This window comes from Camponotus floridanus, unplaced genomic scaffold (assembly GCF_003227725.1).
Source record: "Camponotus floridanus strain SB8 unplaced genomic scaffold, Cflo_v7.5 scaffold39, whole genome shotgun sequence".
NCBI classification, from domain to species: domain Eukaryota; kingdom Metazoa; phylum Arthropoda; class Insecta; order Hymenoptera; family Formicidae; genus Camponotus; species Camponotus floridanus.
Genome location: NW_020229536.1, coordinates 84128 through 107065, shown reverse-complemented (window position 1 = coordinate 107065; position 22938 = coordinate 84128). Strand labels below are relative to the sequence as shown.

General features: G+C 36.4%; 1 protein-coding gene across 14 annotated transcripts in view; it reads right to left on the bottom strand.

Annotated features, from left to right (window-relative positions):
• The window catches only part of LOC105248006 (glucose transporter type 1), a 34899-nt gene that overhangs the window by 5707 nt on the left and 6254 nt on the right, over positions 1 to 22938 (bottom strand). For 3 of the 14 annotated variants that reach the window (XM_025411256.1, XM_020026464.2, XM_025411254.1), the window contains exons 2-13: positions 20490 to 20840; positions 17696 to 18509; positions 12026 to 12218; positions 11389 to 11499; positions 10892 to 10987; positions 10625 to 10785; positions 9904 to 10263; positions 9478 to 9709; positions 9164 to 9376; positions 7228 to 7431; positions 6862 to 7001; positions 5338 to 5367 (exon numbers count right to left, since the gene is read on the bottom strand). In XM_025411256.1, the coding sequence (XP_025267041.1) occupies positions 5338 to 5367; positions 6862 to 7001; positions 7228 to 7431; positions 9164 to 9376; positions 9478 to 9709; positions 9904 to 10263; positions 10625 to 10785; positions 10892 to 10987; positions 11389 to 11499; positions 12026 to 12218; positions 17696 to 18501 (2546 nt within the window). In that variant the 5' untranslated portion in view covers positions 18502 to 18509; positions 20490 to 20840. Of the gene's footprint in view, positions 1 to 1898; positions 2706 to 5337; positions 5368 to 6861; positions 7002 to 7227; positions 7453 to 9163; positions 9377 to 9477; positions 9710 to 9903; positions 10264 to 10624; positions 10786 to 10891; positions 10988 to 11388; positions 11500 to 12025; positions 12219 to 13919; positions 15851 to 17695; positions 18601 to 20489; positions 20841 to 22938 lie in introns of those variants that run through there. The other 11 variants (XM_025411253.1, XM_025411255.1, XM_025411252.1 and 8 more) reach the window with 8 other exon arrangements.

Genomic DNA, 22938 nt, shown 5'->3' with positions numbered 1-22938 from the left:
TTATAGAGGGAAAATGTAGGTTTGTCTTTATGCTGATTGCGCGATCTACGAGATGATAAATGAATGAGAATTGTTATCTTTTTTAACCCACTGATACATATCCTAGACGATTCAGACTATCCTAAACTGTTCAGCTGGTTATTCGAACCTAAATATTGTTAGACGTTTTAGAGAGAGTTGCGACAAATGTTATAGAATAAGTTACATTTGACTTTTTTTTTACCATCTATGGTAAGCAATCATTCTCGGATTCAGAGATCGGTGAATCCATAACTGGACGGATTCATGGATCTTGAAATCACGAGTAACGCCAAGAATCCGTGCGCGAATTTCACGGATGCACAGCTGCACTCGTGTTTATACACTTGGCAATATATAAATATTATGTAATAAATACATATATGTATATAATGATTCATTTCACAGTTTCTAATCTTGTAATAGTATAGCGTTTCACTGGCCTGTGTAGTAAAATTTATGTATATGTATACTTATACTAAGAGAGAGATAAAAAGAGAGAGAAAGAATTAAACATTATATTCGGCAACCTGTGGCAAATTATACATCTAGAAAGAATTCATCGAGAGACAATTTCCTACCAAAAAAGATGAAGGGAAATATTCGGAAATAAATAAAATCACAATAATTTTGACAAACAACAAATTATGATACACATATGTATATATATATATAAATATCTTAGTGCAAAGGATAATACGATTTCTCGTGGAGTCACTGCGTGATTTTCAACTTGGCTTCGCCGACTCGAACGAGAAATCAGAATTGATCCTGATGGTGAATACATTTTGAAGCCTATATATAACATGGAAGAAAAAAAAACTCAATCCGGATATTTAAATAAACAGATTTATTTCACAATATGAAGAATGTGATAGTCTGATTCGGTGATGCCGAAATATTCGTAAAAACGTGTATAATGCTAGCAGGAACTTCATCTATCAAATCAACTTATCAGATTATTAGTACTTTTTTTTTATTAATTTGTATCATTAAATAATAATTTTTTGTATTCTGCAATTTTAAAAAAAACTGTAACACTACTACCTTAATAGGCGATTTTTAGCGATAGTTTAGTATATATACCAAGGTTTAGTATACAGGGTGTCCCATTTTAATGCCCCACCCCAAATAACTTTCTTATTTTTAATTTTAGAAAAAGATGTTTCAGACAAAAGTTGTATGGTTTCGAGGGGGACATAAGATGGTACCATTAATTTGATCTTGAAGAGTCACATGAAGGTTACGTGAAGATCATTTTCAATTTCTTAAATGGAACACCCTATATATTTTTGCATATTCTTGTAGCTTATCTCGAGAGCTTTCCAAAACACTATAAATAAACATTTTTTCATCAAGTACGTTTCGAGTAATGAGGCTTGAAATCATTTCTTAATTTTACATAAACCATAAAATATCTTGTAAAATATTCATTTTTTGATTATCTTACCTTAATACTTTTATGTACAAAATAATGAGGGAAATCCATTGGTGCAAAGAAAACATACAGTTGTTTTTAAGAAAAAAATATGTAATTTGCAATTAACAATTCCATATTTTTTCTTAAAAACAACTGTATGTTTTCTTTGCACCAATGGATTTCTCTCATTATTTTGTACATAAAAGTATTAAGGTAAGATAATCAAAAAATGAATATTTTACAAGATATTTTATGGTTTATGTAAAATTAAGAAATGATTTCAAGCCTCATTACTCGAAACGTACTTGATGAAAAAATGTTTATTTATAGTGTTTTGGAAAGCTCTCGAGATAAGCTACAAGAATATGCAAAAATATATAGGGTGTTCCATTTAAGAAATTGAAAATGATCTTCACGTAACCTTCATGTGACTCTTCAAGATCAAATTAATGGTACCATCTTATGTCCCCCTCGAAACCATACAACTTTTGTCTGAAACATCTTTTTCTAAAATTAAAAATAAGAAAGTTATTTGGGGTGGGGCATTAAAATGGGACACCCTGTATATACCAAGGTTGTTTTTAATACAGGCGGGACTTATTCTGATACATGACATCATGTACCTGTTTCATTACTTGGTATAGCATGGTATCAACCAGCTACATACCAAAACAGCTAATGAGTACAATAAAAAAAGGACTACAATAAAAAAAAAGAAAGTCAAATGCAGAAATACAACTGATTGAAAAAACTCACAGTTTTTTCACAGTTTATCACAGTTTTTTTTTTAAATTGCACAGGATACAAAATTATTATTAATCATACCAATTAGTACAAAATAGGTATACAAATATTAGTACTAAATAATCTAATAGATTCGATTTGATTTGCTCCTGCTAGCTTAATAGAGGTGCTAGTTTCGAGATCGAATCGTAGCTTTTAATGTAAAATTACAGTGCGTATCGATTAACACAGTTTCTCACGCTATACAATGAGCGCTACGACTCTCTCGTCATCCAATATACATGTATATAACAATATGTAGATCAATAATAGTTTCTGGCTAACCACGCCAGAGTGTCCACGATATCTTTCTCCGAATGAATCGATTGCAGATTATAGACAAGTTCTCATTGTTTAGATCTATAGTTTGTCCATTATAATTTATGTATTACAGCTCATATATGGTATAGCGTGGGTATGGCTGGCAGTGGTGGCATCAGATAGACCGGTCTCCTTGCTAGAATTAGTGGTGAGCTCCTCTTCCCTGCAAGATAATAATGTTACATGTCCAAATGATACTCGAATTATTTTTAGCTTTTGGTTTCGGAGAGATCCTATTTTTATCTTTGCGCGGATATTTGCACACGTGTCGTAAGTGCCAGATTATTCCAAGTTAAGATCATTAATTTAAATTATTTTTTACCAGAAAGTATAATACTAATTATTTTGTCAGAAAGTACAATACATTGTAGACAAATTAGTACAGTTGTGATACTCGGCTGATGTAATTTAAAATGCGAGTCGTCGAATACGCTAAAGAAGAAAATCGAAAAAGGAGAATCATTTTCTTTTTATCTGTGCACGTAGGATGCATTATGCACGTTATTTTATACACGTTTTAGCAAACGTAAACATTAAAAAATAAAAAGAAAACATTCGAAACATTTTCTTTTCTAGTTTATTTGACGACGTATTTCAAACTATTATATGTCAGCCGAGTATCATAACTATAATTGATGTCTTTACAATGTACTGCACTTTCTTGTAAAACGATAACTGGTAATTATAAATTTTTACTACGACATATAAGATGAATGAATGTCTGATCTATATCCAAGACAGCTTCTAATCAATAATGTAGTATTATAAATAAGCTATTCGTCTCAAATTTAGATTGATTTTAAATATTCTAATTAAAAGGAGAATTAATAGCGAAATTTTATAATTATTTTTTATTGATTAAATAATTTTCGAAGCACTGCCTCGAAATTTCTTCTTCGTTGCTGACGATGAAAATACAAACCGGTTGTATCGACATTGGATTGCAACGACTACATTACCTTTCCTATATATTGTAAGAATGTAAAGTATAGAATTGTAAAATAGAACGAAACGTCGAATTGCTAACATAAGACCAGTTAAACCAGAACTCATCAATATTAGCTTTAAGTTGTTACAAGAATAGAATAGATTATTGTTAGTTTGTTATTCATTAAGCAAATTTACAGGCAAATTAGTAAGTTTATAAAACATTTAATATTTACGCCTTGGATTTTCTCCATCACCATATTTCTGCGAGAAAAAGCATTCCCTACAAATATAAAACGAGTTAAAACGTTAAAACGAGAAAGTTCAGATACAGTATCTTTGACCCTTATTAATTACCATCCAATTATAAACGCATGGATGATTGATATTACGCTGGTGCTTCTTAATTGGCTTGTCTCAAGAAACAAATGACTTTAAGAAACTTTTGCTGAATCATAAGCAATGTAACCGATTTATTCCCCTGACGAGGTACAATTTTTCGAATGTTTCGGCAAAACCTTGGTCGAAAGTAATCATGAGAGAAGAGGGAACGAAGAAAAGGAAGAATACGTCCCAAAAAAAAACTCTCGTCGCAGAAATTAATGAAAACACAGAATCACGCGACTTTTACACGACGATGAGCAACGATGCAAAGCGACGAGCCTTCTGTCGCATCCGATTCGACCGCACACATTCGTCGTGGTAGTACGTCAAGTATCCCTTAACGCAATTTAGAAAACGCTTTGGTACGCCAAACAGTAACGTAAGCACTAACATGCAAGTCGCACAATACAGCGCCATAAACTCGTGCCAACTATCGACATAAAAACTTGTTTCAAGACTCTGCCTGTCGCTGAAACACTTACTGGGCATTGTATGTATATACTAAAAGGAGCATGCTATAAAATACGAGGCTCCAGGAGAGGAAGTCAAGTGATCGGGGCTGTTATGTATGTGATTTTAGCCACGGTGTGTGTATGTGAGTGTTCGCGGAAGCGAAAAAGGTCTTCTCGGTGTTTTCGAATTCGAGCGTAAAGTTTCCGGAAACGCCGAAGTACGATCGTCATGTGACTGTAAACACGACGATTTATTCGAGGTAAGAAGAGCGCGACAAACGGCATAGATAGACCGCGGAATTATACGGCACCGTCGAATTTACCGCAATCGCGACGCATACATATATATACCGGTTACATAATAGCCCTGACGAACTTTTAGAAACTGTGAAATGTATCTCCACAAAAGAGAAAAACGAACAATTTATACGGTAACAACTTATGTCCATGCAGCTCTATGTATGTATAACTGTCTCTCTCTCTATCTCTCTTTCTCTCTCTCTCTCTCTTTCTCTTCATCAGCCTAACTGATTATGCAATGAGATGGAGACTCGCATGAGCTGGATAGTAAATAAAGATTTCGACATGCCAGGCCTTTAGACCAAAGTTATATAAGTTATATAATCGCTGGGATCGAATCGAGATTATTTTTTAAGCACTTTATCAATCTCTATCAATCGCATCTCAAGAAATGCTAATAAAGAGAAAAGTTTATAGGATAAAAATATTTACTTCGTAAAAATATTTACTTCATCTTTCACTTCATATCTCTTCTCGACGGAAATATTTTCTGAGAGAATTATAAAGTAGGTTTTTAAATTAGTCTCTTGCAGGAGAAAAGTATTTGAATTGATTATTCGCTGCATAGTTATGGAAATGCGTAAAAAATAATCTCCTTTTTTTGAACATGTAATTAGTGGTGTCTTTGATCATTTATCTTCATGCAGTTAAATATAGTATAATCAGTATGTTCGTATAATATACTGTAACAAAGCCACCACAGTAACGGGAAACGTGTGTAGCAGGACTCACCCATAAAGTCTGCTGTCCCGCAAGCTGCTCCTGCTCCGAATAACACAGAAAGCACAATTACGATATATCAAACACAATCGTTGTCATCGTAAGTAACGAAACACGGAAATTAACGAAAATCGGTTACCCAGAGAACTATGAAATAATCGATTTATTGAAACGATACATGTACAGTACGTTAAACAAACAAAATATATATCCACATTTGGCCTTGAAAATATAACGATAAGACTATAAAATCTCCAACTCGAACTCGCGACTCGAATGAATAACGGGTCTCTTACAAATTACATTATACGAAAGAAATCGCAATTTTGTCAATAAGCCAAATAATAGTGCTTACATGTTCGATTGCTCTCTTACGTAACATAGAGCAGATAAATTCTTACATAATTCTCTCTCAGAAATCTAACAGAGTATCAGACCGATCTGAGAGAATCAAGAGCGATTTGTACTTTATTCGCAATATTTCATAAATGAGACGCTAAAATTACGGTCTTGATATTTTACATTTGTTTCCAGAAACTAATAATCTACGAGATACTGATTGTTTTCTTTTTTTTTTTAACGCTTTTCTCGTATAATAATCTCGTTACATGATTCGCAATGTCGTGCATGTTGCCTCTTCTATTTGCTATCGATTAGCGCGTTGCGTCTTATTTGCAAATTGTATGCAAAAATGTATTCTCCTTGCAACAGTTTAACGAAACAAGTTTGAGGTATATGCAACGAAGGGAAATAAAGCGCGTGACAAAATTTTAAGGTGAAAATTTACAACTCTACTTTAGCTCGTACTTATAATCGTATGTACAAATCCGTATAATCGTAAGTAAGAAATCAATTTTCTCTTCTTAAAAAACGAAACTTTATCACAGTTCAACTTCTGTTATTGCTTCGAACGAGAACAGCAATGCATGCAAAAATGCGTAGCGTAATAATGTACTATTCCAATAATATATAATATAATATATATTTATATATAGAGAAAAAATACACACTCGATTGTCTCGATAAATTATAAAAACTGTTCCTCATTTTTGAAGATTCCAGAAAATCTCTATTATAAATAACAAACATCTTCGTTATCGAACGTAGACGGACGGATGAATGCTCGGACGGATATATGATAACAGTACATTATACATCAAAAGTACGATATATATTTTAAGATTACTTTTTTATCTAAGCCTTCTAACTCTCCTCCTCCTCCTTGTGCAATTAATGGTTAAGAACTTGTGCGGTTATTAGTTCGAAAAATGTTAATTTCGAAATTCTCTTAATTAACTTCAAAACGTATCGAGTCAAAAATGAACGGGATACACATTGAAGGGACTATCGATTTAAGGATTTAAGCTATACATACGTATAGTATATACATGTATATGTACGTGGTAAAGTACCAGAGAATTCCCTTTGAAAGAAACTAAAGAGAGAGGCGGATGCAGAGTATTCAATTATGTATATAACATTTTGCTATTGTGATACGTACTGGGGATGGTAATAAGTTGCTTATGTGCTGCATACCTGTCATTACCATGCCTGAATAAAGCTAGAATCTCTTCGAATGTTTTATTCTTGGTCTCAGGAACCCTCCTGTACGTGAAGATCCAGAAGATGGCTAGAAATGCACTGAACGGTAGGAACGTGTAGTTTTCAAGGCTAGTCTGTAACACACAAAAATCGGCGTAGCAAGTTTGTATAAAATTGAAACGATCCCTCACATCACATTTAATTGTCACATTATCGTGTCATTAACACGCTACAATAATAACATATGATATTAAATTTTTTCGGCTGTTACATTTGATAATTTAGAATTTATTCGCATTTCGCGAATAGAGAAAATAAATTGACGATTAACCATCGTCATCCTCTTAGTCATCGTCTTACCTTCATGCTTGGAAAACCGATGCCGACCAAGAAATTAGCCATCCAATTGACGAGGACCGCGATGGACATGGCGGCGGGTCTGGGACCTTGCGAGAATAATTCCGCCGTGATCATCCAAGGGATAGATCCGGGCCCCACGGCAAAGAACATAACGAAACATAGAGTAGACACCACTGAGATGTACGACATCCAGTCGATCATTTCCTGCACATAGCCAAAAAACTCCTATCAGGCAGTAGAATTGTGTTCTTCTTTCCTGAGCAGCTGGAGGAGCCTCAGGAAAAAATAAAATAAATCATACGGCAGGCTCAAAAACTCAACTAAAAACTCGGAAACACATGTAAACGAACGTAATAATTTGTAGTGTAATGCATGCAGTGCGTAGCTCAACCCTGTGTAATGAAGGCGATAGAAGTGATTTTTGGCGGCAAAAGTATCTCCTCGTATATCATGACAGTGCCTTGTTATGTATAATACAATTTCTCGTTAAGCGGTGAAATTGCTCTTTATGATAAGTGCCAGGATTTGCTTTGACCTCGATTAGTATATTAATGTTATCGTTGTTATACGAAACATTCACATATGCAAGCAATCTCGGGAATACAAGTCTGGTGCGTACATCTTTTCTCGAACAATTCGTATGAAAGAAATCAACCATCCTCAATGTCGGTAAAAAAATATGAGGTGCTAATTGTACAGGACGTTTTTTGTAGTTGATCGCTATCGAAGAATAAATTATTCTTTATCGAACTCTGTAAAGTGTGAAAGCGTCGTGCCAGACATTCAATAGCTGAACAATCATTGAATTTTACTCGTAAAAAGTAATGAATATATATGTATTGTAAGAGAGATTATTTGTAAAAAGTATGTTAATTGCTGATGTAATTGTTGATGCGACATACAGAGTGACAGGTTTGAGCCAAGTAGAAACATAGGCTGATTAATAAACGGGAAGTAAATATCTCCTCCAGACAGTCACGAAAGAGGTCGTCAGTAGTGAAGGGGAGGGAAGGGAAACGGGTTATCAAGAAGCAAAACTACTAGTAAGCTAAAATAATAAAACGGCATGCAAGCATATGATACATATGACACATTATTGTATTTCTATATTTTATCTCGCATTTTTTTTATAATATCGATTACTCGCGACTTTAGCTAAGAGTTATAGTAGTAGAAGTATTTATATAAAAATGATTCTTAAATATATATTTGTCTTGTTTAAAAATTTATATCGAGCAAAACAATGTGTGTGTCCACATGTATCAAAATATAAAATATCTACAACGCAAATGAAAGAAATGGCATGCGGGCAAAGGATGTGACTTATTAATTACATGAATGGCGGGGAGAAATTAAAATGAATTGACATAGTGATGCAGAAATTCATATAGATATAATAGTGATTCTCACTGTCGGTGCAGTGCTGCACTCCAGCTGTGAACAAAGTGTTAAATACACCTTTTGCCAAGGTGCATGAAGTGTCAAAGCGCAAATACGTAGCTATATACAGTTCATTTGTCGTTTGTGATGCGATTTTCCTTAGTAAAGCGCAAAGTTTTTAATAGTATAGAAACACATGAACGGATAAGTTTGTCGTAATTAATCGAATCTTCGTCACGTTACACGTCTTTTTATTAATATTGAATAAATTGTTGTATCAATGTATAAAATTACGTAAAGAGAACAGCGCACTTTAATTATTTTCCTATAGTTATCAATTTAAATTAATAACTAACGCACAGTAAATAGAAAATTCCTGAAATATTTTCTACACTACTAAATCTTTTTCAAAATTGTTCTGTTTCTTAAAATAATATTACGATTGAAAGCAGAAACAGGAAAATTTCAAACGTAATTTATCACCAACTGTCAGCTTATCATTAAGATAATAACGAATACATTTCACAATAATGCAAAATTTAAAATTTTAACTCACCTTTATGAGAAACGAAATTGTGATGAATATTGAAAAGATAAACATGCCACCGAGACCATACAAGTGCAATGTACGTCTTCCTGCCCTATCCATGAGGGGGATGGACACTAGCGTCATAGCAACCATAATGGCACCAATGCCAATGGTTGCAAACTTGGCACTCTCATCCGTTAAACCAGAACTAGTGAACAGATTCGTGGAATAATAAAATACCTGGAAACGCGCAATAATTTTATGTTAGATTTAATAAAATTATAATATTGACGGTGGAAGAGAGAATATAAACGATTTATTCCATAAAAGTCGTTACTCACGGCATTGATACCCGAAAGCTGCTGCGAAAGTTGCATAACCACACCAATAACGAGAGGTTTTCTTAAAGTTGGGCTGCATATAAGCTCGGTCATTGAGATTGTAGACTCAGCTTGTTGAGCTCGTTCCTCCGCTCTCATCTCTTCAATGTCTTCTTCTACTTGGTTACTGGCTCTCAACCTTCTCAAAGCTTTTCGAGCCTCTTCCTCCCACTGTTTAGTAATGAGCAAATATCTAAAAGTATTTTTTTCTTCATTAATTATAATATCAATAGTGAGCTAATTATCTGGAATATAACGAGTTAAAATTGCCTTATTTTTACTCTTGAACTTTGAATTTTTCTTTGATTAAACTCTTCGAAAGGCCTATCTAATCGGAAACAGAAGATATGTTTTGAAATTACAATTGTATGAACTTTGTAATCTCACCTTGGAGATTCCGGGCAAACTGGAAGCAGCAATAGCTGTAGAATGGCAGGACAGATAGCTAGTCCTAAGAGAACGGGCCAACCTTCGTTTGTTCCAAGGATTTGCTCGATGCCCAGCACCTGGGAGACCAGGAGGCCCACCGTAACAGCGAGCTGGTTCACCGTGCCTAGGCCGCCTCTCAGGTTCAATGGCGCTATTTCCGATATGTACATGGGAACCAACGAGGTATTCAAGCCACAATTGACACCGATGATGAACCGTCCGAAGAACAACATTTCGTACGACTCAGCTAGCTTTGTGAAACCCATCAGGCACGCCCCCACGATGCCCAGCACGTTGTTTAGCAGTAAGCCTCCCTTTCTACGATTCAGAAAGCAGAAGGCTAAAGTTAATCTATGTTTTTCCATTTATTAGTGATTATTATGCAACAATTATTGTCTAGATTTTCAAATATCAGGACGTTGTGAAATATCGGAGTTATTAAATTTTCATATTGAAATATTTAAATATGCATACATACATATTGTATATTTCTATAAGCTTTTTTCATAATCTAGCTTTTCTAGATATATTTATTTATTTATTTATTTACTGATTGTAAATTCGGAGCGAAAAGATAGATTATGAAAAAGGAAAAAGAGATAAAAAAAAATATATATATATATAATTTTCAAAGCATTTTGATTATATACAAAATCAATGATGTAATATTGACGCTAACCTGCCAAATCTGTTGGCGATTGTCCCTCCACTGAAACCACCCACCATACCACCGATCGCAAATATGCTCACGGCAACGGAGTATAATGTCTTGACAGAATCATCCGAAATATCTTCTCCGTATCTATCCTTGTACACATCTTTCATAAAATTCTCTATATTCTGCAAAAAGTTTGAGCGCGATTAATTTACAGAAATGTTCGTTTATGAAAATTATTTATGTACATATATCTATCGAGTGTTTATGTTAAAGAAGGAAAAAACGTACCACTTCAGGTGCGTTAATCACTCCAGTGTTGTATCCAAACTGCAACATTCCCAATACGGCTGCCAATATCGCATACGATAAGAAAAGTGTCAGTCCCTGAAAATAATCGGATTTATTGTTTATATACGTGGGAAATATATACATTTTTTTCCTTTTAACACATATATTTTTAACATAATAAATAAAACAAAAGCAAAATATAATAAAAGGAAAGGAGATTAATGAAGTGCATCAGATATAAATGGAACAATGGAGTACTGCAAAATGAAATAAAAATACAAGAACATAGGATTTAATTCTACGAGTTTTATTAACAATTTCTCGTACACATGTTATCAATAAAAATCATACGCATCGCTAATCAAATTAAAGCATAAATATTATAAGGTAAGAAGCAACATTCGCAATGTAGCAACTCAAACTTCGCATTAAATATTTCTCTAAAACATAACGAAAGTTGTGTAAAAAAATAACATTATTATTTATCCGGAAATCACCTGCTCCAGGAGCCTAAGTTTCCGCCGATGGGAGTGCTCTTCCAGTCGATCCACGTACTCCCGTAATTCCTCTATCTCTTCCTTAACTTGCTGTACCGTATCTAGTTCGTGCTGCGTGTTAGGAAAAAAAATATCTGAGACTTCCATACATACCAAACGATTTTTTCATTAAAAGGAAGGTGCGCCGACTGATGTAGGAGTTTTATAAAATATGACATTTTTTACGGCAATCTATGTAATAATTTTAATTTTCATTTTCAGTTAGTTCACGTACATGATATTTTTCTGCGGTAACTTGCACACGCCATTTATATATTGGAATATATTTTATAGTTTTATATTTTTATACAAAAGAGAGACAGTATCGATGCATAATTCTTTTATTTGTGTTATAAAAAAAACTATGAAATCTATCTACAGCAGAATTTTTCGCACTATTATTAATTTAGACATTAAACGAAAAGTTTCAGCAGTATTATTAAAAATAATTTATTAAATTATTTTTTCGCGGTAATATTTTTAGCTTATCTCTTTTTATCTTGGTATCATTATTCGCAAATTAAAGCTTAATCTTAATAAAAAATCATTGGATCGGGAACGTTCGAGTCCAAACGAATAGACGCATCGGAGAGCGTACCTTAATCGCGACCATGTCCCGCTTCACTTCGCTGACTTCGCTCTGACAAGACTCTACGCTCTTCGTGAGCTCCTGCAGCTGCGTGCGGATCTCGCAGAGAGCGACGGTGGTCTCCAGCTGGCGGTCACCCCGCTGCAGCTCGTCCAGCTTGGCACTCAAGTTCATACTCATAACGCTGACCTGTTTCTGCAGACTGTTCCCACACACATAATTCCCGCGTGAATCTCGCTGATTCGTACGGGCAAGCAGATCGACAACATTGTCGAGCACACTGACACTAGACGTTCAAGGCTAAAGCTATTTACCTAGATCCCTAAGATAAAATCCAACTATCTCCGCGCTTAACTGCCGAGCATCTTCGCCTGCGAGATGGTTTAGCGAGTCGCGTTTCATCTCGTTTTCTCGCGCATGGTATTTATATCACGTACAATGAGATATATGAAGATGCGTAATTTACACAATGTTATGAAGAATAAAAAGAAAGAAAATGATTCAATATAGATGCAAAAGCCCGCAGCATGTTTGCTTTGTGAGAACTCAAAAACGTGACGAGCCAGCGTCAGCTCGGCAGCTCATGGGAATGTTGGATAGATGTAACACGAATAGCACGTGACAGATGTATATATGTATATATATATATATATACACATACGTACATACATATATATATATATATATATATATATATATATATATATAAGTGTGTACAATCGGCTCTCTCTCTATATATAATATATATTTATGTAGTAAATAATGTCAAGTTGCAAAAAACAATAGCAGACAAAAATATAAATGCCACTAAAAGCACGTTTAAGGTGTGTGTAATAAGTGTGAGGGGTAACAGACACTACAGTGAAAATATATATACATACATATATATATATATATATATATATATATATATATATGTTTTTCTTTCACAAGCTGTGCACATATTAGATGGAAGTTTGTGAATTCGCGTGTGTAGATATAAGTGCTTCAATATTTATTGAAGAGAGTGAGAATGTCGAAATGATACTCTTTGTTCGTGAATTCTAGAATCTCGCACACCTATAACTATACCGCCTTCGGATCTCTTTTCTCGACATGTACAATTATTTCTATGGCCACGATGCAGGAATGTGCAAGTGAGTGAAAATGACTGATATCTCGCACGCGCTCAATGTACATAATACGTACACACATATGATCATGGAGAATCATGAGACTTTCGAACGAACTCGGTGAATTGGCAAACTCATCGATCGATGTGCACAGCCAAGCATAAAGAGTGACTTAAGATGAGAATGTAATAGAATAGAGCGAGAGGAAAGAGAAAGAGAGAGAGAGAGAGAGAGAAAGAAATTTCTTTTTTTCTAAAATGTATAATGAATAGCAGCAGGTGAGTAGCAGAAATGAATGAGCACATGATTCGAAGAAACGTGAGGAGAGATGAGATAGAAGGTAAGAGATGTAGGAGGAGAAGATAGAAGGGTGACGAACAGACATAGAGAGACAAAAATATGTATACTTATCAAACGAAGGATTGCACCACCATTCAAACGATAAAAAATAGCGTGAGATTAAAAAATTGAGAGACAAGAAATTGGGGAATTGACAATCTAAGTATCCAAAAGTTTATTGAGATGCATTCAGGAATATTTCAAAATCTATGCATTCAAAGAGAGATCACTTTTACATACATACATATATATATATATATATATATATATATATATATATATGATACGTTTGATCGTAGCTTAGCATATTTAAGAAAAATTATAATTAAAAGTGGTACAAGACTAGTTTTGATACGTGTACATACGTAGATAGATAGAGACGAGGGGGAAAGAGATGGGAGAAAAAAAAGAAAAAAAAAAAGAGAGAGAGCAGTGATGATGTTGTCATGTACCTGGGAGGTAGGGAGACCATGGCTGTGTTCCGAAACTACAGTAGCCTCTATGCCTCCCCACTCACTCCTCTTGATTCAGTTTTTCGTCTTATTCTCACAGAGATCTATTTGTTCTTTGCTTTGTTCACACGAGACATATGTACGTACGTTGGATTATCCACCAAATCCAATCAATTGACTCTGAACTGCTTGTTGTCAAGTGGTCCACAACCAAAGGTGGAGAGGTAACGTGTACACGGCGAGAGGGGGTATAAGGCCCGACGACGCCCGCCCCTGCCTCCTCTCTTATCTCACTCACTCTGTAAAACTTTACCTAGTTTGGAAACACAGTCGTGGTTCAGTCAAAAAATCATGTCATAATGATATATTCGCTCGCATTTAGTAATCGTGACGTCCAATTCGCTTCTATTGAGAGAGAGAGAAAAAAAAAAAGAAAGAGACGGAGCCGTCACGTGTGAAAGAGACGTTTTCACACATCACCATGCGACGCACCGCCAGCTTACTCACCCCTGCCTAGCCGCCCGCGTCCACAAGCGAGCTTGCACAATTTGAATGGCCCATCACTTTATGCGGAACGAACAGTCGGCAAAATAATTTACAAAAAATCAGCATGATCTCATGAGAGTGATAAAGAATATTCAGACACGCACACAAATAAGTCACAGCGATGGCACATCGAGCAACAAGTATGTAGTAGTGCTGTCATTTTGCGAGGATCTACGCGCAAGTCCTCGGAGCAGAAATCGTGCTCGTGATCAACTATTTGTGTCGCACAAAAGTGAGTAACATTTTGAGATTCTTACAGTGAAGTCACAATCCATCTATTATGTTCGACGAAAAATATCCCAAGAGAATACGTTTTTTTTTTTTTTTCATTCTCGTTTAGGATATTATTCGACTATGTACGTGATTTCCTTGCACAATCGCGATTCTTTTATCAATGGCGCTGCTGCAACTGACAATAGAATTTCATCGCGAATCGCTTCGTTGAGAACCAATTGCCTGTATCCCCGTGTATATAAACCGGACATCATTACCGGTAGGCATCTCCGGTCTTTATTTTTCATTTCGAGCTCTAATGGTGCTATTGCGAGCTTATTTGTGCACCTGACTTCGAGAGGGAGATATGATTTCGGATGAAATGAGCAATCAGTGGTAAGCCTGCGAGCGCCGCAGCCAAAAAATTCAAGTAACCATAACAACGGCATCGGTAGTGTCTGATTATCGACTGTTATGAGACCGAGAGTGTGTAGTATGTACAAGAATAGAGCTTAAGAGCGAGTGTGATTTATGTATAAATGATGAATGGCATGGCACAAAGCCTTGCATTGCATTCTCGGATACATAAAGAGTCTATATAAAATAATAAGCGGGGAAGACGCGTCCGTTTTCCTTTTTCCTTCTTTTTTTTTCTTTCTTTTCTCTTTTGCCGTCACGTAATTATCGTAAAGTAAAAGGCACCGCCACACTTAGGCTGGAATTACCTGGATGCATTTGCAACACAGTTAGGTTCTCGAGAGAACGATGTTTATGGAAAATGGTACGGTCGTAAAGTCGTTTTCGTCGGTGGCGAAGCTTTATTTGATCGATAAGTAAGCGTTATCGATTCGGTGGAGGAGAGAGCACTTTAACACGGCGGATAAAAGAAAGCGAGAAGTGTCTCCTTGATTGGTATGCGAATCTCGAGAGCTCATATACGCTGTTTTATCGAAAATATTAAGCCAAGTTACTCGCGAGAAATTTCAAGTGTCAAGTCTCTCGTGACAGTTAACATTAGCGCGACTCTATCCAATGTGAATGTCCGTAGACAAACATATTGGAATAATTGAATTTTGCCATAATGAAAGCGAGGATGTCGAAATAAAAGAGACTCTGCAACGTCGAAAGAACGAGAATTATTTTTAAATTATTTTTCTTCTCGAGACTTAGATTCGCGATGATTTTTTCCGACTATTATAATATATATACAACTCTTCGTGATAAATTTAAGGATGTTTTGTATGTACAATTCCAGCAAAAAATAGCTAAAAATCAATATTGACAAATATCCACTTTTGTATTTTGAATATGAGAAATTGTGTGGAATATTATAATTTCATCTTGGCTACAGTGCAGAGATGTATTTTTTAATATTTATTGCGTTTTTACTGAAATATTCCGAATTTTGTTAATCGAAATGATTAATTTTTATATGGCTAACTTGATTGAATTATATTTAATATCTTTTTAACCAGTTAGTACTTGTATAATATTATTTGACCAAATACTTCCTCTGTATCTAAACTTTTGCAAATTTTCAACAAATTCTGAATATTATTTCCATGTGTTTTTGTCATTTGAATCGACGTGGTTATACGTTTCCCATAAGAACGCATGTTAATTCGGTGCAAATTAAAATTCTTACAACTTGTGAATCGATTTAAAAATTGTACCGAAGATATGTAAACATATATAAGGACATTCTGTACAATTTTCATTAAATTCTCTATTTTGAAAATAGGTACAAAACATCCTTAATTGATAATAAATGTATTTTTTCCAGTGACAATTTCAATCAGATTCGGAATTTGTATCAGAAATGAAGCAAGCCGAGAATAACATTCGAGAATTAAATGTCGAAATAATGGCGACGCTATCATGCCACATGAGATTATTTATACATAAGTATAGAAACCAAAAGAAAATTCTACGCTTCACTCGTCATGAAAAGAGTAAAGTATGATTTCTCTATACAAGATCCTAAAAAGAACTCACTACTAATGTGAAAGTCAATACAGAACTCTAAGGCTAGACTATGTTAGAATAATATTTCAAATTGAAATTCATGATCGTTCGTTTTCGCAACGTTCGTCGAGTTAATCTTCTACGGCTCTCGGAGAAGAAAATAGATTATGCGTACAACAGCGCAAGTATCATTTCTCTTAATTTATTTAATCTCGTGTTATTTCAGAATTACATCTGGTCGTAGAAGCTTAACGTATCGACATATCTGAACGTGAACAATGCGAATAATAAGGAACGGTATAAGCTTTTGGTCGCTCGAATCCGATCCGAATAGCCTTAATAAGCGGGATGTTTTCTTGCAAAACTCGCGAATAGTTTGCAGCGTTACGAGCGCCGATAAGAATTTTCGGAGTTGACGATAGCGCGAATTCTTCGCAAACTTTTATCGGCGCTACCCAACGTCCAACAATCCAGATAATTCTTCGAGACATTCGGTGGCGACGCCAATCATCCTTGGATAACGTAATTAATGTAATTTTTGGGTTGTTATAAAAGCCTTGTTGGTTTTTCGATAACGATTATATCGAGTCCAAGGATGCTAAAGATCTAAAAAGCCCAGCAGCCGAGGACTAATCGCCATATGAGCCCGGAATTGCGATATAAATGAGCAGTAATAATAAGCCAAACATTTTCTGCATAATTATTTTTTTCGCATAGCACAAAAATCTCAAATCTTTCTCTTTGCAATCCTAAAAAAAGCGGTGTAACAAAATAAGTATATATTGTGCGTTACATTTCGTTTCTGAAAAACAAGGGGAACGCGACGCGAATGAATGACAATCGTCCAACGGCTCGTATCGCTGCGATAATCCTACCGAGACATCAACAAAACTTGGACAACAACTCTTCCTCTTGGCACAGAGCCGTGTAACGCGGAAGTTGCCTCGACACGTTGCGCGAGGTGAAGTGGTGTACACCGACTCGAGGGGAGGAGGGGAAACCAAGAGAGCGTGAGAGAGACTGGTCGTTCGCGACGGATCGTACGAACGTACCTTACGAGCAACTCCCGTAGAGTGGCTTCATCGTCCTCCTGTACCTCTTCCTGCGTCTCATTACTGAAGGCGCCGCGGCTAGAGTGATGATGGCGGTGCTGCCTGCCGGTCGTCCTGGCGCCGGATGCCGGTGGGTACTGGCCGTGCAACCCGTGATGATGATGATGGTGGTGCGTCGCCGAGGCGTTGGTGCTGGCCGAGTGCAAGTAACGGGCGACGGTGCTCTGGCTCGTTGGTCGCCCCCTGGTCAGCTTGAGGCCGGTAGCCGCAGGAGGCGGCAATACGGCGCCTGTACCGGGCTCCACGTGGATCCTGCGCGCGGCATACCGCTCCTCCTCCACCCTGCCGACGATGACGATGTCCTGCTGGCGCGCCCGATCCGATGGCCGACGCCGATCGGCCGATCCGCTGCGCGATCTCGCGCCGCTGCTCGCGCCCGATCCCGACCCCGACCTCGACTGGCCGTTCCTGCCGACGATCCTGCTACGGGGGACGGTACCGCCGCCGGCGACGATGTCCTCCCGGCCCCCCGACTGATCGCCCCACCAGTCGCCGCTACCTCCAACCTGGACCCCGAAATCGAGACTTCCCCTGCTGCCGCCGACGTTCTCGTCCTCTTCCTCCTCCTCCTCTTCCTCCTCCCCCTGCACCGCGTGCCCAACGGCGGCACCAGCCGGCTGGTCCGTATCCTGAGACCCCGAGAGCCCCGGGATCTCCTCGTAGAGACACTCCGAATCCTGATCCGTCGGCACTGTTGCGCTCTGCCACAACTGGTTTATTGGCTTGAAGCCGCGTGAATCGGCCATCGTTCAAGCTGCGCCCAAAGACAGACGGAAGCCGTACATACAGTGGTCCTCTCCGATCATGCTCTCCTCTTTTTATCGTTTGCGTATCCATTGCGATAACTAACGACATTTCGATAAAGTGCCAGTGACGATCCTTTCGTGACGCTTGTCTCCGCGATTATGGAACTGATTTTTCTATAGTAATGAGACGAAACCGACGACGAAGCGCGCGATACGACGAAAAATAATATCGTGTATCGCGGTGGCAAAATTGTCGCGGCAAATTGTGTCAATCGTATCATCCGCATACGATCCACGGTATAATCGATATTTTGTCAATTGACGGAACGTCTATCGCGCTCGACGTTTTCTCGCCTCGATTAAAGTCGAATTAAGCCTCGAAAAAATCCATCACGCTGATGCCACGTGCCTTAATGAATACCAAACAAATTTTAGAAAATATGCGTCCTATCGTAAGAGCCGTCTGGCAGACAGCGGGAAGAAATAATTCACGGAGAGTTTGCCCGCGATGCGCATGCATACAAAATGCTCCAACTTTGCCGGCAGCTTTCGCTCGCGGTGCAGCTAATAATATGAGATGTCGGGTTGGAGTAAGGATAACTGAAATAATAGCGTTTGCCCTCCAAGGTGCGCGGATCCCGGCGGAGCAAAAGTTGCTCCCTTCGTAGAGAATTACACGGTCGCAAACAAACTATAGACTCGTCACGTTTGCCGCTAACCTCGGCTTGCAGCAAGAATGAGAGTCTGTGAGTGACATCGCCTGCAGACGAATTACAAAACACGGAAATTTCCGAGACGATGCGTTGAATCACCGTTTCAAGTATGTATTGCGCCAATCAATTCCAATATAGTCTTTTTTTTTCAAGAAAAGTTTGATTATACGCTGCGTGTGTATGTAAATCGTGATAGTCTCGATGAACGATGATTGTTTCGGGGAAAAAATGAAGTATTTTGGCGAATAATATTTAGTCATTGTGAGTAAAAGGTCTCCAATTCTACGTAGTTTCTGTAGGCTTGGATTTTAACCCTTTGCACTCGAGAAGTGACCTTCAGTTGCCAACAATAATTGTTTAAGTTTGATTTAGGTGCGCTTCATAGTAAAGCATTGTGTTTATTATTTTATTTAAATTAGTATTGTAAATTATTATTTTAAATTTTTATTAAAAAAAAAAATATCTTAAAGTATTATTTTAAACTCGATCTTTTTTGTTGCGTGGAGACACGTCTCTTCCAAGCCTCGAGCTGCGATATCGACATGTGGATATCAGGATAGATTGTGTTTCCTTTTAGGAAGCATAGGATGCTTTCGTCAAAAAGGCGATACAATTTTTATCTAAGAATTACGCCCTTATCGCTGCTTGGAATGCACTTGTGTCAATATTTCGAAAACGATCATCGTAACAAAAGAATAGTTGTTTCAATATTTTTTAATATATGAAATATATTGAAATACAATAGTTCTATCCGTTAATGTATGTATAATTTATTATTATGTTAGCTATACAAAATTTCAATTTTTTATCAAAATAGCTTCTTCGAGTTGCTAGTTTTACAGCAAAAAAACTATCGAGTGCAAAGTGTTAAAGATACATAAATTTCGCGAATAATAATCAGAGAAGAGAAGCGAATTATTGTATAACGTATACAGAGTTGCCACAGTGATGGAACTCTGTAATTTCTAAGATCCATTTTACAAGCAGACGGGGCTTCATATTTAAAGAGGATAAATTACAAACTTAGTCTCCATTCGTGTGCTTTGAACCCCTCCCCTAATAAATTCAACGTCAGCATTTTTAATGATAATGTAAAAATAGCACCATTCTTAAAATACATAAAAATTTTTGAGAATTTCTCGCATCTTCAACAACTTTGTATTTTGGAACAGAAGTGTTTGTTTTACTCACAAGAACCGACAGCGAATATAACACGGGATCTTTATCATTTCAAAACACGGGCCATCTATCATAAATAAAGAAATACAGACTCACCTTAAAGAATTCGCAAGCCATTGTGCCCGGCGATGATATATCACGCCACGACGTTTCGTCTCGCACCTGCTCGCCTCGCTCGACGAAGAAGGAACTCCGGTGTGGACCCTTCGATCTATTAGCTATCGAAAAATCGCTTCGCGACGCGAAAGAGGGCAGCGAAACAAGACGGAGAAAGGGGTAGGAAGGTGAAGTAAACACACGATATACGGATGCGAAAATGGAGAATGCGGTGGAATTTCCACCGCGGTTGTGTACGGAACACTAACGTATCGCGTTTTCAGAGGGCCTCTTCCCTCCGATCGATCGGACTTGTATCGGATTCGGAACAAGACGGCGAGTAATAAGAACCTGTAACAGACAGAGAAATTGATTAATATCGCCGAGAGATGATACGAAACAAAATATGTAATCGCTGGTTAAAATGCGATAATTGATAATAATTCAAAGCGATAGCAATATCTAATTCTAATTATCTCCTTCAATAGTTATTTCGTTCACGAGAAAAACAGCACTCAAACATATGTGATCTAATTTTATCTATAGACTCAAAACTGATATAAAAAAGGAAAATGTTGTTGCTACAACTTCTGTAATGATATCGTCGCAAAGTTATGATGTCAGAATACCAATCGTATTTAAGGTTCGAGCTATTTCCATAAATGTCAGCTGAAATTTTATCAGAATTTTACTAATAAAACTTTCAAAAATTACATTAAAAATCAAATTTAAGTAACATTTGTGAAAATGTCATCTTCACATTTGTAACTATTTCAAAGAAATTTTATAAAAAGATCAAATATCAAATTAGAAGAAAAATACTTTTTTGCGATTTTTCTTTTTTTGCCGAAAATTAGGAAAAATTATTCTTAGAAAAATTGTCGTTCGTCGAGGACGAATTCGAGAGATATTTAATAATTAAGTCACAATCTCGCAATGGCAGGCGGAGCAAGTATGAATGTCGGGACAGGAAAAAATAGGACTCGAAAACTTTCATGTTTTGTAAATTTAAAAACTGATAGAAATTATTGTGACAGGAAGATTACAGCCGCAACGCGCTCCCGGTCGTTGCGAAACTTTCTATCCGCATCTTCCATGAAACGTGACTGAAACTTTTTCACCGTATGCATAGGAGAGGAGAGAGCAGGGATAACAATTATATTATAAATTACACGTGCCACTAAATAGCTATATTTAATCGTTTCGCGTATTTTGTCCGTAATTCTCCTTCGTTTCTGATAATGGCTTAACCGTAACATATACATAAAGTCGGACAATAGTTTGTCCGTAAACTAAGTTTCTCAGAGTTTCCGCAGAATAATTTCGCTTGTAAATGTTTGTCAATATTTCGAAATTGCATATCGCAAGTTGTGGATCTCAAAGATATGTCATTCGATCCGCATCGAAGTTCGTTATTGCACGAACTTTACCGGTTTCAATTTTGAGATTTCAAATCGTGCGAAAAATACTAGTAAGAGAAAGTGTTGACTAGTAGACTGAACATGTATAATTTTTGATATTTTTCCTTGTCGTTCTCCTTGATGTATCAAGTCTGTGACGAAGTTTCTTCTAAGAATTATGGAATTAGCATTCTTTCTTAAAGACAATTGTGTTTTTAAATTCCGGTTAGCAACACATCCGACAAGTGAGTAAATAACGAACGATATGTAAATAATGAACGAGAGTGTTAAAATGTTGCAAAGACAGTTCTTTGTACTTGATGATTTTACCATGATTAAGACTCACACTTGAGTCACCGATTAAAGTTTATACAGCCTTATAAAGTTCTCGGGCTACAATTTGCTTTGCACAATTTTACAAATTTACGAGAAGAAAATAAACGCGATTCTATTTTTAAAAGGGAATGATGCGAAGCATCTCGTGTACGTTTATCGCTTACATAATAAAATACTGAATTCCACCATTAAGACACTGCATTAGCTGCGCGATATAATCACTTGATAACGAGGAGCAAAATTGCAAAAATAATCGCTGCTCACAGAGGATAATATACTTAATGATACATTTTTATCACATAATCACTAGAGAAATGTATATGTGCATCTTTATCACATGACCACCAGAGAAATGTATATGTCAACATGCATGAATCATCAAATATAATTTTTAGATAAAAATAAAGCATCGATTCGTATTAAATATTTGAGACTCTCGTCAATTATTATCGACATTTAGAAAATATGAAAGAGACGACACCAGTCTTATATACAGTTACATTACTTATCAATATATAAAGTAGTATTTTAATTATTTATGTGATAAAGTACACATATGATGTATCTGTAATAGATTTTTTTATCACAATATTATCAGTCCAATATAAATAATTTATCCAATATAATAATTTTATCACAATATTATCAGTCCAATATAAATAATTTATCCAATATAATAATTTTATCACAATATTATCAGTCTAATATAAATA